This window comes from Macaca nemestrina, chromosome 1, assembly GCF_043159975.1.
Source record: "Macaca nemestrina isolate mMacNem1 chromosome 1, mMacNem.hap1, whole genome shotgun sequence".
NCBI classification, from domain to species: Eukaryota; Metazoa; Chordata; class Mammalia; order Primates; family Cercopithecidae; genus Macaca; species Macaca nemestrina.
The window spans coordinates 171,368,710-171,382,189 of NC_092125.1; the positions used below are offsets into that span (position 1 = coordinate 171,368,710).

The 13,480-nt window shown below is 46.2% G+C and overlaps 1 protein-coding gene across 3 annotated transcripts in view; it reads left to right on the top strand.

Moving 5' to 3' along the window:
- Positions 1-13,480, top strand: part of LOC105495171 (KN motif and ankyrin repeat domains 4) — a 90,432-nt gene that overhangs the window by 36,529 nt on the left and 40,423 nt on the right. For 2 of the 3 annotated variants that reach the window (XM_011764440.3, XM_024797038.2), the window contains exon 2: positions 6,682-6,768. In XM_011764440.3, the coding sequence (XP_011762742.2) occupies positions 6,753-6,768 (16 nt within the window). In that variant the 5' untranslated portion in view covers positions 6,682-6,752. Of the gene's footprint in view, positions 1-6,681; positions 6,769-10,261; positions 12,442-13,480 lie in introns of those variants that run through there. The other variant, XM_011764439.2, reaches the window with a different exon arrangement.

Genomic DNA, 13,480 nt, shown 5'->3' on the forward strand with positions numbered 1-13,480 from the left:
ACTTGGGGATGTCTGAGTGGAGGAACTGGACAGGCAGAGAAAGTGAACAGCATCCCAGGTAGAACGTGGGGTCTTGCAGGCAAGGCATTGCTCTGGAGGAAAACATCTCACCTCCCTGTCCTGGATAAGGAAGAATTTATCCCAGGAGAGGCAAAGAGAGTGCTTATCTTGCTCACATAGATAGACCAGAGGGGAAGGGCGGGTGGCTGGAAAGGCGTCGGACCTGGTAACATGGAGGGCTTTTCTTCCGCCTGCATCTTAGAGAAATGCTGTGTGTCTCCAGCAATTCTCTGGCCAGTTTAGAAGGATGGTCAATGATCATTTGAAGTGTATCAGAGAAGCAGCTTGCTCTGCAGTATATTTTTCAATACCCTTAGAGTTCAAGGTATACTTTGGATTCTTTTTTATTCTGATGATGGGTCTGCGTACTCAGTTAACTGGAAAAATACTTTTACCAGCTGAGAAAAGTAATGTTGGTATTCCATAGACTTGCCTACCACCACGTCACCCTGTGTACTTTGCAAAGTCTCCTAACCTCCATCTTGAGCAAGAGTCTCTAGAATCTTCCAAGAAAAGTAAGGAACTTGATCCAGGGCAATGGGAAGAACACAGAACTTTACCCCCGGACTCTTTGCTCCTGGATGACCCAAGGGAAACCACTTAGACTGTCTCTCATTTTCTTCACCTTTACAATGGGGAGATTCATCCCTGGTCTGGCTGCTTCAAGCACTGATGCAAGGATAAATGGGACACAGGACGGAAAGTGCTTTGCAAGTGCACCAGGCTCGATGCAGGCAGTGTTTCAGGGTGACACTCCTTGCCAGCATCAATTTCAGCATGGGTTAGACAGGAACCTGCTCTGTCTTGGAAGGCACATCCAGACAGTCAGTGTCAGTGAAGGTCAGGGCTGCATCTGATGTGTCTTACTGTGAGGCTTCATTTCCCAGCACAGCCTCACTTGGTTAGAGCACCAAGAGGTGAAGGAACAAGGTCCCTCTAATCCTTTTACTGAGTCTGCATAAAGGAACCCAGACGCTTTCCTGGTCTGTCCTGGACCACCCCCGCTCCTTCAGGTCCGGGAGCAGCACAGGGTTTGGAGAGCGTGGAGTCTGGTGCCTGCGCCTCACACCTGTCTCTGCTCCTAAGAACTGCAGCAGCTTTGGGCTGTAGGAAGATCCTCCACTGTGCTTGCCAGGGACACTCTGAAACCTTGCTCCTCTGGCAGCTGCCTGCTCCCTGGCTCCTGCACCCTGCCTCTCGGAGTCTCTGGTCTGCGCTGCAGTTAGAAACCCTGCCTGGAGCTGGATCCACTGAACAGTAATTTGGTCGTCACAGCAGGTACTTCCTTGCTTTTTCCTTCCTGCCAGAATTGGGTGTGTTTTGGTGCTCTAGGGCAGCAGATTGGTAGAGCAGTAGGAATAAGGAGCTGCCATTCCAGCCCCAGGAATTTACTGGTCATTGTTTCTGTCTCGGCTCTGCCCCGACAGACTTCCGTTTGTTTAATGATCAGAGGCTTCATGTGGTCCTGGGACCCCAGGAGGGGGTAGGGAAGGATGTTTCTAAAGCAGAGCCAGGAAGAAAGTGATGCACTACTGAAGGGTTTCAACTCTAAGAAGGCTACGTCCTCATTAGGAACAAATTCATTAATGAGCCACATCAGCTGCAGGGAGGAAGAAGGAGCTCATAATTAATTATAGCTGCTCAGATGAGCTGCCAGATTCGGAGGAGTCAAGAAGCAAGATTGTATGTTGTTTGGATGTCTTTAGATGTCAAGAAGGAAGATTGTGTGTTGTTTGGATGTCTTTAGATGTGTTCCTCCAAAGCGATGGCAGCTCTGGGAACTAACTTTCCAGTTGAAGGATGTGAGAGTTCTTCCTCTTTCTGCAAGATCCAGTCTTGGCTTATTGAGCAGTGAATTCCTTTCTGATCCCACTCACCTATTCCTGAGAGCAAAAAGGAAGTCAGTATTTGCTTTTCCAGCAAGGTCACGGATCACCTGACGAAGTCCTTTAACAGCTGCAAAACATTCGCGGCTGTGCTGAAGGCACGAGCTATCAGCTCCGGCCCTGCAGCCCAAACCTGGCTTTCTGGGAAGGAGACTGTGGGCTATGCAGCGGGAGGATGCAAGGGAAGGTAATGTGGGCACAGTGTTACTCCCGACTGTTTTCTCTTCTTCGTGAAGCTCCAGATTCAGCTGCTGCAATGCAGGCGAAAATGACAGACACTTGCAAAAAACGTGGGAATGGAGTTAATGAGATTGTGTTAATGTGTCATTTGTTGAGCAGGAGTTATCTGTTTGTTTCCCGGGTCGGCAGGAAGTGAGCCCGCTGGAGAACTCGGTTGGCAGAATCTTTCTCAGTGCTTCTCACCTCCCCTGGTGTCCAGGCTTCGGCCCTCTCAATGTTTAGAAGCAGTGGTCAGATGCCTCCTGCTTCTTGGCACAGGGAATATTCACACTTGAAAGGCTGGGGTCCTGGGATGGGGAAACAGGAAGCTCTCATCATCTTGGCATGATCAGTCCGAGGTATGGGTGATTTTTTTTTTTCTCTTTTGGAAACGGTACTTTGTCTTTGCAAGGGGTCATGCAGAGATTGGCAGGGTTGCTGTCTGGTGAACTACCTTGATAAATACTTGACTTTGTAAGGTTGAATTCTCCAAGAATTCTCGTGGCAGTGAGGCTGAGACTTGAGCCAAGCTGTCTTTTCAAGGAAATCCAAGGTGCTATTTATTTTGGCATGCAGCCTGCTCTGGGATGAAATACCACATTTTTATTATTGCAGAATAAAAAGAGGTTTGAAGAGAACAAAAGTACAGAACCAGGTTTGTTTCAAGACTAAGTAAGGGATGGTCTCTTTATATTTGGATTTGAGGTTAGAAATGAGCTTGAAAATGGCATAGTAAAAGGAGTAAGCGTGGAGAGGAGAGGGTGCAGATAAATGCCACAGGAGTTGGGCTGACCTGGGGAAACCCATGCTCCTGGGCACTGAGGGTGGATCCGGCTGGAACGGTTTCCAGTCTGGCCTGGTAGCTGCACGTGGACTATCATCGCTGTCTGCCAAGTGACTGCTTCTTTGCTGGATTTTGAATGGTCAGCCTTGGTCCTCACTTCCTTACCGCCCCCCCTTGCCCCATAGGCTTGGAAAGGAACTGTGGAATGATGGAGTCACACAAGCTATCCTGCTCCTAATTAACTGGGTAACTTTGGATTGGCCACATGGACTCTTTGTGCCTTAGTTTCCTCGTTTGTAACTTGGACATGTTCCTGTTTCCTAGGATTGCTTGTATGAGGGTGAAATGAGAAATTATACTCAGTAGCTGATTCCCAGTGTAAGCGCTTAGCTCCTATTAGTTTCTGTCCATGGGTTCCCTTTGAAGACAGATAATTTTGCTCCTTTTATTTTGTTCATTTGGGAACCATGGACTGAGTGTCTGCCATGAGTTAGACATAAGGAGTTGAGGGTGACACGGGAACGAGACGTGCAAGAATTCTGATCTTCACAAGCTTACAGATTAGTAGGGGAGAACAGCTAGAGAGAAAGCAAGCTGTGTATGCCCAAAATATCTAGAATATGATGAGCTGTGGAGAGAGGTTGGGCCCTAACTCTGGATCCTCGACCCTGGCATAGGACAAAAACAAACGGAAAGTAACATAATAACACCAGGTATTTAAAGGTTCTGAACACTGGGGATACAACTTAACAGAATGGGTAAGAAATGGCTTTATGGTCGGGTGCAGTGGCTCACCCCTGTAATCCCAGCACTTTGGGAGGCCAAGGTGGGTGAATCACCTGAGGTCAGGAGCTCAAGACCAGCCTGGCCAACATAGCGAAACCCCATCTCTACTAAAAATACAAAAATTAGCCGGGCATGGTAGCTTGTGACTGTAATCCCAGTTACTCAGGAGGCTGAGGCAGGAGAATGGCTTGAACCTAGGAGGCAGAGATTGCAGTGAGCTGAGATCAAAAGAAATGGCTTTATGTCAAAGCTTTAAATGCTCCAGAGAGTTGCAAAATTCCGTTTTAAAGGGGAACTGTGTCCCATAAAGCTATTTTCATATTCTGTTTTATTGCGAACAAGGTAGTATGCATGTGTTGATGTGGCAGTTATTTTTACCTAACCTAACTACATTGAGCATCTGCCCATGGGAAGGAAACTCCCTTAGCTAAACTCCATGATGTCTGTTGTGAGGACCACAGAGGAAAGTGGAGAAGGCTGGGGGTGGGAGTCGGGGCTGGAAGTGGTGACTTGTGCACATGACAGATCTCTCCTTCCTTCCTGTATTATGAGCCCTTTAGAGTAAAAGTTGCCGAGCCCCCTCCTTTGAGAGTTGAGTGTTAGCTCCACTTCATTTCTGTAGCCTTGAAATGATTAATTTTAGTGAAATCCAAGTCTAAGAGAAATCTTAGAGGTCTCTACAGAGTTATTTTTAATGAAATTTGACCTAATGTGTGCTGAATAATTCTTTAAAGTCATATGATCTGATACACGACGGGCTGAATTCCTAATTCTAACCAAAGGCTAAGCGTGTGATTGAAAAGTCCCTGGGCTGATGGTGAGAGTTTGTGTAGCCAAAAGTTCAGCTGGACCCAGGTGGCCCCCTTCTCTGCAGTAGGAGCTCTCCAGCCTTGGAGAAGCAGAGCTCTCCTTTGGCCCAGGAGGCTTTACAAGAGAGCAGTTCTCCTCTAAGCCCAGAGGCTTTTTGTGTGTACTGTGGGAGAGGCAGAGAAGCACCAGTCAGAAGCATTTCCCCTCACAAGGGGAGCTAGGATCAGTCATAGTGTCAGGGAACTGGGCTGACTTACAGGGTGGACAAAGGTTTATAAATCACTTTTGTTCCCAACCCAGGCTTGGAGTTGGCTAGACTTGAGGGCAGATCCTGCTGTAACACTTGCTTGTTAAGTGACATGGATCAGCCCTGTCAACTCTCTCAGCCTCAGTCTCCCTCCCTGGAAAATGGGAATAATAATAATCCTCTTTGGGTGATGGTGTAAAGATTGCATGAGATAATTCATGAATGTCAAGTACTCCCAGCTCTGCCTGTTGCTTAGTAATGTTACAGGGGTGGGAGGGAGAGGGGAGCAGGAGCAGGAGAGGCTGCGATGGTGGAGATGAAGGGCCAAGCTTACGGTTTGCCACCTCAGTCTCTTCTTCTGCAGGCTTCACCTGCCACTGCCTCCTGCATGCCAGCATCACCTGCTGGAGGCTGCAGAGCTGGGGTGGTGAGAGAGGCAGTGGTATTCTCTGCCTGGGAGCTTTCTCTTTATAACAAGGGCAAGCCTGCCTCACCCCAGGTTAGAACCTTCCACACCTCTCCACCGTCTGCCTCCTTGGTGGCCGCTCTCAGCCTCTGCAAGACCACCTACACTCTCAGCTCCCTTGTCCCTAACTTCTCTAGCTCTCAGTTTTCAACAAACCAGGATGTGCTGCTGCACTGCTTGCTGCCTCAGAGGTAAGCAAAGTACTCAGTGTGTCAATCCTTCTGCAATGAGTGTCTCTGCTTCTAGAACACATGCCTGCCCTTTGGGGCTCCATCCACCTGGATAGAGCAAGGCCTCTCTGGCAGCTGCTTGGCAAATGGGCTGGAGGAGATGAGGCAGAAGCAGCGCTCGCAGGAAGAAGTGGTGCTAAACTTTCTGGTGGCAAACTTCGGCATTTCTCTCTTATTTGACAGGCCTCATATTTTCCAGCCCTCTTCTCTAGTTACTTGTTTGTCCCCTTTTTTCCATCCTTGGTTTCTGGGGGCCACCCATCATCCTTTTCTTTCACTCTCAGTTTCTCCCAATCCTTCCCTCATCACTGGTTCACTTTCCTGGTCTGGAGTTCATTGTCAAGTACATTGGAATTCCTAAAACAACCCTGCTTCCACTGCTGTGGTGTCACAGATAATTCGTTATTCTGATGGATGTGGAGTTACAATCATAAAAAGCCAATTTCCTGGGTGATTTATTGTAATGGGGGCAGGAGCTAGGATGTTTACCATTTGACGAAAGAGTCCTGGAAATGGATTAAAACTTTGGGGAGAATTTATGGTCAAACCTCAAGGCACACTAATTCAGAGCGAGGGCAATATTCTGCTTGAATAGTTACCCATGTCTTCGGGCCACCCAGGTTGAACTTCCCCTTGTTCTGCCCATGGTTAGAAATCACCTCTAAGTATCAGCTCCCTGTCAGTACTTGCAATTATCTCATCTCTATCTTCTGTTTGATTGACATGTCACACATCATTTATAGGTACTCTGATTCCAGCTTTCTCACAAAGTGGATTATAAGTCTCTTCCCAGGATGGGGACAGGTAGGTTTCAACTCTTGAGATTACGGAAAGCGCCCTGTGCTGGTATCAGAAGCCTAGGTCTGATACTAGCACCTTCATGAATATTCTGAGACACCTTAGAGCAATTAACTCCTCAGCCTCAGTTTCCTCATCTGCCAAGCAAGACGGCTGGACCAAATACTTCCACTTCTTTTCATTTCAACTATTGCTAATATTCCATGAAGAAACATTCAGAGTTGGACTGTAGAAATGTGTACAGGTTTTTAATCTTCCTCCTTGGAGGACTGTGAGGTCATGGGCACCCTGGGAGAAAGGCAGGGATGGGTGTTACTTTCTTTAGTGCTATGTTTCCCCAATACTTATTCAAACTCTAATGAGACTCACCAATTCTGTATCCTCCTTTCTTTCAGAACTCTCCAACAAGTTTTACAGACTCATCTGATGAAGAGTGCCTGAGACACTGAGGGTCAGCGCTCCAAAGATGGAGAAGACAGATGGTAGGCAGGCTGCTTTGTAGGGCCTGTTTTAAGATAAGCACTTGGGCTGGGAAAGAATTGTTGCCACAAATCCTGGAAATAGCCTAGGAAAGGCTTACAGGAGATACCCCCAAACAGGCAGTGCTGGTAGGCTTAAGCATGTATTTCAGATTTTGTATATCTCCAGCCCTAGCCAAGGAAAGAGGCACAATATGGTGAAAGAGCCTCCATTCATACCTAAGTGATTCTACAAGTCATTTAATGTCTTTGATCCTTAATCCTCCCATGTATCAGTTAGCTTTGCTGTGTAACAAACAGCCCAACAATTTAGTGACTTAAAGACATTAATTATTTCTCAAAAGATTCTGTGGGTTAGCAGGGCCATTATTCTGGTCTAGGCTGGCATGGCTGATCTTTTCTGGGTTCATTCACATGTCCATGGGCTTCTGGGTGACTTGGCTGGGGCTGGATGACTTAGAATGGCCACACTCACATATCTGGGATATCAGTAGTGACTTGGCCATGTGTCTCTCATCATCCAGGAGGTTGGCTAGGGCTTGTTCACATGGTGGCAGAAGAGTTGAAGCACAACACAAGAACAGACTGACTCCAATGTGCAGATAATGTTCCAATCTCTGCATATGTCATATTGCTGTTGACCCACTGGCCAACACAGTCATAAGGCCACATCTAGTGTCAGTGTGGTAGGGGAGTACCCTAAGGGTCGGATATTATTGTGACTATCTTTGCAAACAGTTGACCACACCTTGTCTATAAACAGGTATTAATACTATTTCATAGGGTTAGTAAACAACTAAATTACACAATGCATGGAAAGTTGTCGAGTAACAACTACCTAGCATAATGAATGGCAGAATGTTCCCCTCTTCCCGTCCCCAGGAAACTTGCAGAAGGCCACAGTCTAGACCCCAATCTCCTGACTTCTAATGAATTTTTTTTCTAGATCACCAAATATCAGGAAACAGAGAGCCTCTAATTCCCCTTGAATCACATGGGCCTTCACCAGTGCAGGACTTAGGGACCTGACATCAGCTCCCGCCCTGCCTCTTCTTCCAAATGCAGTTCCCATATATTTCAATATTTCAGTAGTTGCCTTTCTCCCCAGAGAGCTGCCATTTCAGTACATCCCTGGCAGTGGTCCCACCGAACACCCACTCATTCCCTCAAAAGCCCCAGGGGCCTGTCAGCCCAGCTGCCTCTAAGTCCCTTCTCAGCACACTGGGGAGGTCTGCTGTCCACGTGATCGCTCATATGAGCTCAAGAAAGGCTCCCTCCTTTCAGCCATGGGCCTCCCGAACAGGGACAAGCCTCCCCAGAGGGGAAGGCTTCCTTCCCTGTCTTGGCCTTTGGAAGAGTTTCGTTTTACTCCCCTTCTTTATGGCTTTATTTTCAGCCACTTTCTCTCTAGTTTCTGTTTTTCCCATTTACTTCAGAGACTGAATATAGGCTTTTGAACTTCTCTTTAAACGCTTTAAACGCCTCTAGTTGGTTCACACTTTAAACGCCTCTAGTTGGTTCACTTACCTGCTTTACTTCACTTGTCCCTTCAGATAATTACTGTGGTTCTCCCTCCTTACCTTGTCCCCTTCAAGTCCCCTTTTCTCCTGTCTGTGTGTAACTCTGAAGCTGACTGTGTTTGTAGGTCCTGTATAAGGGTCTAGTGATCTGTTGCACTCTTAAGCAAGACTCCATAGGGAATTCCAGGTAGCTCTGAGCCTCCTCTATCTTTCTTTTTTCTTCTCCCCAGACTCATTTTCCCACTTTCTCCAGAAATATTTTCTTGGACTCTCATTCCCTCTTGAGCTGTAGGGAGACAGCACATGCTCAGTGAATCCTCCTCTGCCACATTCAGAACCTGCCCACCCTTGCTGTTAGGGTCCTTCAGTGAGTGTCTACTCTGGGCTGTGTTCTCTAGTGCATTCATGCTAATAATGACAACAACTCTGTAAGTTAGGCGTTGTTATCTCCACTTTACAAATGGAGAAATTGAGGCAGAGGGAAATGAAATAATTTGCCCAGAATCACACAAGTGGGAGATGACAGCCAGGATTCAAATCCAGCCAGGTTGGCCATGCGTTGGTTTATTTCATCTGAATTTCATTTTGAGCAGAGTCAGGTCCTCCTAACTGATTCCCACCCTGGCCCAGTGCCTGGAATTCTGAGCTCTCGCATACCTGCCACCAGGTAGAATGAACAGGAGCAGAGCTGCTTGTGAGGGCAGTCTCTCAGCCTATCAGCTCAAGCTCCCTCATCAAAGCCCAGCATTCCTCTTGTGCTGGGAGAAAGAGAAGGAATGCAGAGTGGCAGGTGGCAGGCAGGGCAACATGATGGATCACCGTGTGTGTGTGTGTGTGTGTGTGTGTGTGTGTGTGTGTGTGTGTGCTAGCTTAGGAAAGCACCTATTAAACCTGCTATTAAACCTGTCATCCTTGGTAGCTGCTCAACCTCACTTGCCCTCCTCTCCCTTGTGGAAGATTCTGCCTTTAAATCTGCTGTTTCTTATTTGATGCTATGATTGTATTTGTGCTCTGGATCTGTGCCCAGAAGCCGTTGGGCAAATCGGTGCATTTCTAGTGAATTGAGGCAATAAGCAGATAAATAATGCAGCCTCTCCTTTAGGAGAGCTCTTTGCCTTCTAGGTCATAAATCTGCTCTCTACTTAACTTTCGATAAATATCTCTTCTCTGTTTGGCCTGTCCTTGTAATCCGGGGGGCTGTTGAGCAGACCAGTAGGTCTAAGAGTATAGCCAGTGCAACTTGGAAAACTAATGGAGACCAATACAAGATATTGTTCTCATTTACTAAAATTGCCAGTGTGTTTCTTTGTGGGGGTACGGGAAGGTCGGGGAGCAAGTTGGTTTAAAAAATTGTGTGAGTCGGCTGGGCATGGTGGCTCATGCCTGTAATCCTAGCACTTTGGGAGGCTGAGGCAGGCGGATCACCTGAGGTCAGGAGTTCAAGACCAGCCTGGCCAACATGGTGAAACCTTGTTTCTACTAAAAATACCAAAAAAAAAAAAAAAAAGCCAGGTGTGGTGGCACGCACCTGTAATCCCAGCTACTCGGGAGGCTGAGGCAGAAGAATCACTTGAACCTGGAAGGCAGAGGTTGCAATAAGCCAAGACTGCGCCGTTGCACTCCAGCCTGGGCAACAAGAGCGAAATTCTGTAAGAAAGAAAGAGAAGAAAGAAAGAAAGAAAGAAAGAAAGAAAGAAAGAAAGAAAGAAAGAAAGAAAGAAAGAAAGAAAGAAAGAAAGAAAGAAAGAAAGAAAGAAAGAAAGAAAGAAAGAAAGAGAGAGAGAGAAAGAGAGAAAGAGAAAGAAAGAGAGAGAGAGAGGGAGGGAAGGAGGGAGGGAGGAAGGAAGGAAGGAAGGAAGGAAGGAAGGAAGGAAGGAAGGAAGGAAGGAAGGAAGGAAGGAAGAAAGAAAGAAAAAGAAAGAAGGAAGGAAGGAAGAAAGGAAGGAAAGAAAGAAGGAGGGAGGGAGGGAGGAAGGAAGGAAAATGTGCCCCAGGAAATACCACCATTTGCAACTTTTTTAAACCTGTCCCTTTCCCTCCATTACCTTGAACTCCTCTCACCTTAATCATGTCAGCAGCCTCCCAGCTGATCTTGGGGCCTCTGGTTTGCCTTTCTGTTAATCCTTGGCAAGATGCTCTTTTTGAAATCACATTCAACCAAGTCACCCCCTTGTTTAAAACCCTTTGGTGATTCCCATCACCTAAAGCGTAAAGTCAAAACTTGTTTACGTGCATACAAGTTGCTCCATGATCTGGCTGTTGCTGTCCTTTCCAATTTTATCTTTCTCTACCACGTTTTAAGTACTGGCCATATCAGCTGCATTTATAGAACTTTGAAATACTGTGTGATTTCACCCTCCATCCCTTTGCACATTCTCTGTGGAGAGCTAGATTTTCTGTCTTGGCTATCTATTGCTGCATAACAAGTCATCCCAAAACTTGGTGGCTTAACACAGTAATTTATTATTAGCACAGGCTCAGTTCAGTGATTCTCACTTGGGGTCCCTCCTGTAGTTGAAGTCAGATGATGGCTGAAGACTTTTTTACTCATGCGTGGCATCTGAGCTAGGATGACTGGAACTGCTTGGGGCTGGCTGGGTATTCCCTTCCCTCTCTCCACTTGACCTTTCTGTGGGGCTGTTTGAGCTTCCTTGCAACATGGCAGTCTCGGGGAAGGTGGACTTCTTACATGGCAGCTGGCTTCCCAATGAGTGTGCATTCTAAGAGAGCCAGGTGGAAGCTATGGGGCTTCTTAGGACCTAGCTTTCAAGATCTCTGAGCATCAGCCATATTCTTTTGGTTAAAGCAGTCACAGGCCAGCCCAGAATCAAAGGCCTGGAAAGGTAGACTCCACCTTTAAACATAAAATTAGCTTGCTTGTCCAAAGAGGGTAGGAATTGGTGGTGGTCATCTTGAAGATAAATTGCTACAATGTCTTTTACTCCCTTGTTCTCCTGGCAAGTCCCTATTTATTCATTTATCACCCAGTCGTACATCACTTTTGTGTAAAGTCATCCCTCTCCTACCTAGGAAAAATTGGTCTCCAAGTCCAAAAAAAAAATAATTCTGCAGAAACTAGAAAAATAAGTCAGGGAAGAAGCCTGTACCATGAGCATGCATCTGTTACTCTCCTTGTCTCACTGCATTGTGTGTGTTCGTGTCTCTCCTGCTTCACCATAAATCCTTTGAAGGCAGAGGCTGAACCTGATTCATCTTGGTGTCCTTAGGATTTAGCTTAGCACATAGGTGCTCAATAAATGGGTGGTTGAGGTAAGTGAATTGAATCACAGCTATTTTATAATTTTAACCTAGGGCCTACTACCCTTAATACCAAGCAATCAACCAGTCACAACATGTTTGTGGAGACCAGCAGTGAGTCACATAAGTCAGTTTCCATTATGGGGCTTCCATTGTCTATATTTTGGGATTCCACAAAGATAAACTGAATGTTTATCATGTGTGAGGCATCGTCCCAAGTACTTTATTACTAATTAACTAGTCCTCACAATAATCTTTTTTTTTTTTTGAGATGGAATTTTGCTATTGTTGCCTAAGCTAGAGTACAATGGTGCAATCTCGGCTCACTGCAACCTTCGCCTCCCGGGTTCAAGCGATTCTCCTGCCTCAGCCTCCTGAGTAGCTGGGATTAGAGGCACCTGCCACCACGCCCAGCTAACTTTTTGTATTTTTAGTAGAGATGGGGTTTCACCATGTTGGCCAGGCTGGTCTCAAACTCCTGACCTCAAGTGATCCACCCACCTCGGCCTTCCAAGGAGCTGAGATTACAGGCGTGAGCCACCGCACCCAACTGTCCTCACAATAATCTTATTTTACCTGTTATTATTCCCATTTTACAGATGATGAGACATAGGAAGGCTAAGTAACTTCCCCAAGGTCATGCAGCAGAGATCTAGACCAGGCTTCAGAATCTGTATTCTGAACCTCTGTACTCTCCACTAATGTTCTCTCCTGAGCTCAATATTTTCAGAGACTGTTTAGCAGAATGTCACAGAGGTAATTAGGCGTGTCACATGAGGAACATCGAAGAAACAAAGACTATTTAACCTGAAGAAGAAGTTGCTTGGCAACAGGCCCCTATGGATGCAGATAGTTGAAGGACTGGCTTGTTTCCAGTGTCCTCTGTCGCGGTCAACAGGTGAATGCTGCAAGGAGATCCTGGAACCTTGGTGTAATGGAGAACTTCCTCATCATGATGGCCCCCCAGCGTATGGGTTGCCCTGGAAAGTCAAGTCCCATTCTTCTTGGAGGATGGATACCAATGTCCCTTTTGACATTAATTGGCCCTTTTACCACATTTTATCCAGTGTGTGAAAAATGCAGTTTCTTTCTTTTTCTCTTCTTCCCTTCCCCTTCCCTTTCCCCTTCCCCTTCCTCTTCCCCTTCCCCTTCTCCTTCCTTCCTTCCTCCCTGCGTCCCTCCCTCTCTCCGCCTCCCTCCCTCCCTCCCTTCCTTCCTCCCTTCCTTCCTTCCTTCCTCTCTTCACTGAGTTCCTGACCAAAGGAGGTGTTTTCTTACTTGGCATGGGTTTATGAAAGTGAATTTCGTGTTTGTTAAGCACTAGGCAATTTTCAGATGCAAAGAGCGTAGGCCGTGCATGATTACTTGTTCTAGTTCTCTCTGATCTGTGCATACCTGAAGCGCAGGCATCTGCACAAGCTTAAATAATGTAAAAGGCATAACTCATTGATACCTCCGGCTTTAGCAAGATTTACTCCTACCAATTTGAGTCATGCAAGTTAGGGTTTGGTTTTTTTTTGCAGATTTCTTTTTTACTGCTGAGCTACTTGTGTATCTTATCCTTCAAAATCTTCCATATCCGAATTGCCAATTAGTACCCTGATTTGGCAAATTCCTGGGCACTTCCGTTTAGCAATTATATGATTCAAACCCACAAAAGCAGTTCAAGACCATTTTGTTTTGCTGGTCTGCAGGCAGATTCCCCAGTAGTAATCCAGATGATGTATGGCAAACTGGAAACCATTCCCTCCCCGTTTCCTTGCAGACATTGGCTAAGTACACATTGATTTAATAAGATGATTTCCCAATACAGCCAAAAAGACTGAGCATCTCGGCATAATTTAGAGGCTATAACATTTAGGAGAAGTCTCATGTGATAGTGTTAAGTTAAAATCAGAGATATTAGGCCTCATCGCCCTGTAATGCTTAATTAACTT